General features: G+C 41.7%; 1 protein-coding gene across 1 annotated transcript in view; it reads left to right on the forward strand.

Annotated features, from left to right (window-relative positions):
- The window catches only part of LOC130238838 (protein bicaudal C homolog 1-B-like), a 155,671-nt gene extending 154,156 nt beyond the window's left edge, over positions 1 to 1,515 (forward strand). Inside the window, exon 14 of the mRNA XM_056469953.1 lies at positions 1,451 to 1,515. Coding sequence (XP_056325928.1) covers positions 1,451 to 1,515 — 65 coding nt within the window. The remainder of the gene's footprint in view (positions 1 to 1,450) is intronic.
- Positions 1,516 to 1,727: the final 212 nt, after the last annotated feature.

Consider the following 1,727-nt stretch of genomic DNA (forward strand, 5'->3'; position numbering starts at 1 on the left):
AATCACCAAACTGAGTCACTATTCGTTACCACCTCTATAGCAGACACCTGCTATAGTTATATTTCTTTAAGGACGTTTAACATCGACCAACAAAGCAATTGACTGTAATAACAGATGGACACAACATGCCATGCAAGAACTTCCCTTCTAATAGCTTGGAGTAATTTGGACAGCTGCATGGTTTTGGGATTACGATTATGATTTATGGGTGTCAGAAATGCAATTAGATTTGGCTTTCCACTTACATAACCGTCCAGGGTTGACCGACTGTCCGCATCCCCAGCGTGACGCCGAGTGGAAGTGACAAGTTAGCCATTAAACATTTAGAACATCTGTGACATATTTTGGACCACCTACTGCTCGATAACCATAATGAGTTCCTGCAGTCTGGCAAGGAGATTTACTAAAAAACGAAAACATTGTTCCTGTTTTATCAGCCCCCGTGGTTGGAGTATAAAGTACAATGCCTGAGGTTGAGGTAACCCATTCATTATTGTTAAATTATGGTGCGATGGGAAGACAAAATGTGGAAGTACAAGGAGGAGGAATGACCACAGATCTGTGTTTATTCTCTGACTGACCTCACACTCCAAAATGCAATTGTGCTGTATTCCTGGCTGATGCAAGTTGGTGCCAGTGAGAGAAATGTCCTGTTTTGCTTTAGTCCACTGCAGCTTTAAAAAATGAGCATTGGCATTGTTAAGTCCACCTTGGAAAACGAGATCTGTCATCTATATATACACTAACCGTTCACTTTATTAGGTACACCTGTCCAACTGTTAATTAACACAAATTTCTAATCAGCCAATCACATGGCAGCAACTCAATGCATTTAGGCATGTAGACATGGTCAAGATGATCTGCTGCAGTTCAAACTGAGCATCAGAATGGGGAAGAAAGGGGTTTTAAGTGTCTTTGAATGTGGCATGGTTGTTGGTGCCAGACCGGCTGGTCTGAGTATTTCAGAAACTGCTGATCTACTGGGATTTTCACGCACAACCATTTCTAGGGTTTACAGAGAATATGAAAAAGAGAAAATATCCAGTGAGCTGCAGTTCTGTGGGCACAAATGCCTTGTTGATGCCAGAGGTCAAAGGAGAATGGCCAGACTGGTTCCAGCTCATAGAAAGCCAACAGTTACTCAAATAACCACTCATTACATCCGTGGTATGCAGGAAAACATTTCTGAACGCACAACACGTCCCAACCTTAAGGCGGATGGGCTACAGCAGCAGAAGACCACATGTTTACAGCAGGCCCCGGCCTGCCCTACATATAAGTGTCATCATCACCTGGAGACACAGTATCACTGAGGTGGTCTTACAGCCCAGTAGAGGGCGGAATACAACTATCATTTGCTTGCCAACCACCACAAAGCTTTGAAAGAAGACAAATAAAATTAAACTATCAATTAGACATACCTGAACTTTTCTTGTGTGTCTCTGCTCAGCCATGCTTCTGTTTCTTCTTTCAAAGTTTTATGGCGGTTGGCAAGCAAATGAAGATGTCGCTTAAATGGAGGCAGGTCCATAAACGCCCAAGTTTTGACTCTGCCCCCTTGTCACAAAGCGAAACGCACAGAAACATGAAGTGCAAAGTGAAAACAGCACCAAAAAGGTCACGGTTGACTAGAAGCAAATCTAAATGATAGTAATATATAGTTTTTTTTTGCAAATATTTAGTTTTTTTTGCACTGCTTGATTTTTATTTGCAGTTCTTTTTTGTTT

The sequence above is a fragment of the Danio aesculapii genome, chromosome 12, assembly GCF_903798145.1.
Source record: "Danio aesculapii chromosome 12, fDanAes4.1, whole genome shotgun sequence".
Taxonomy (NCBI): domain Eukaryota; kingdom Metazoa; phylum Chordata; class Actinopteri; order Cypriniformes; family Danionidae; genus Danio; species Danio aesculapii.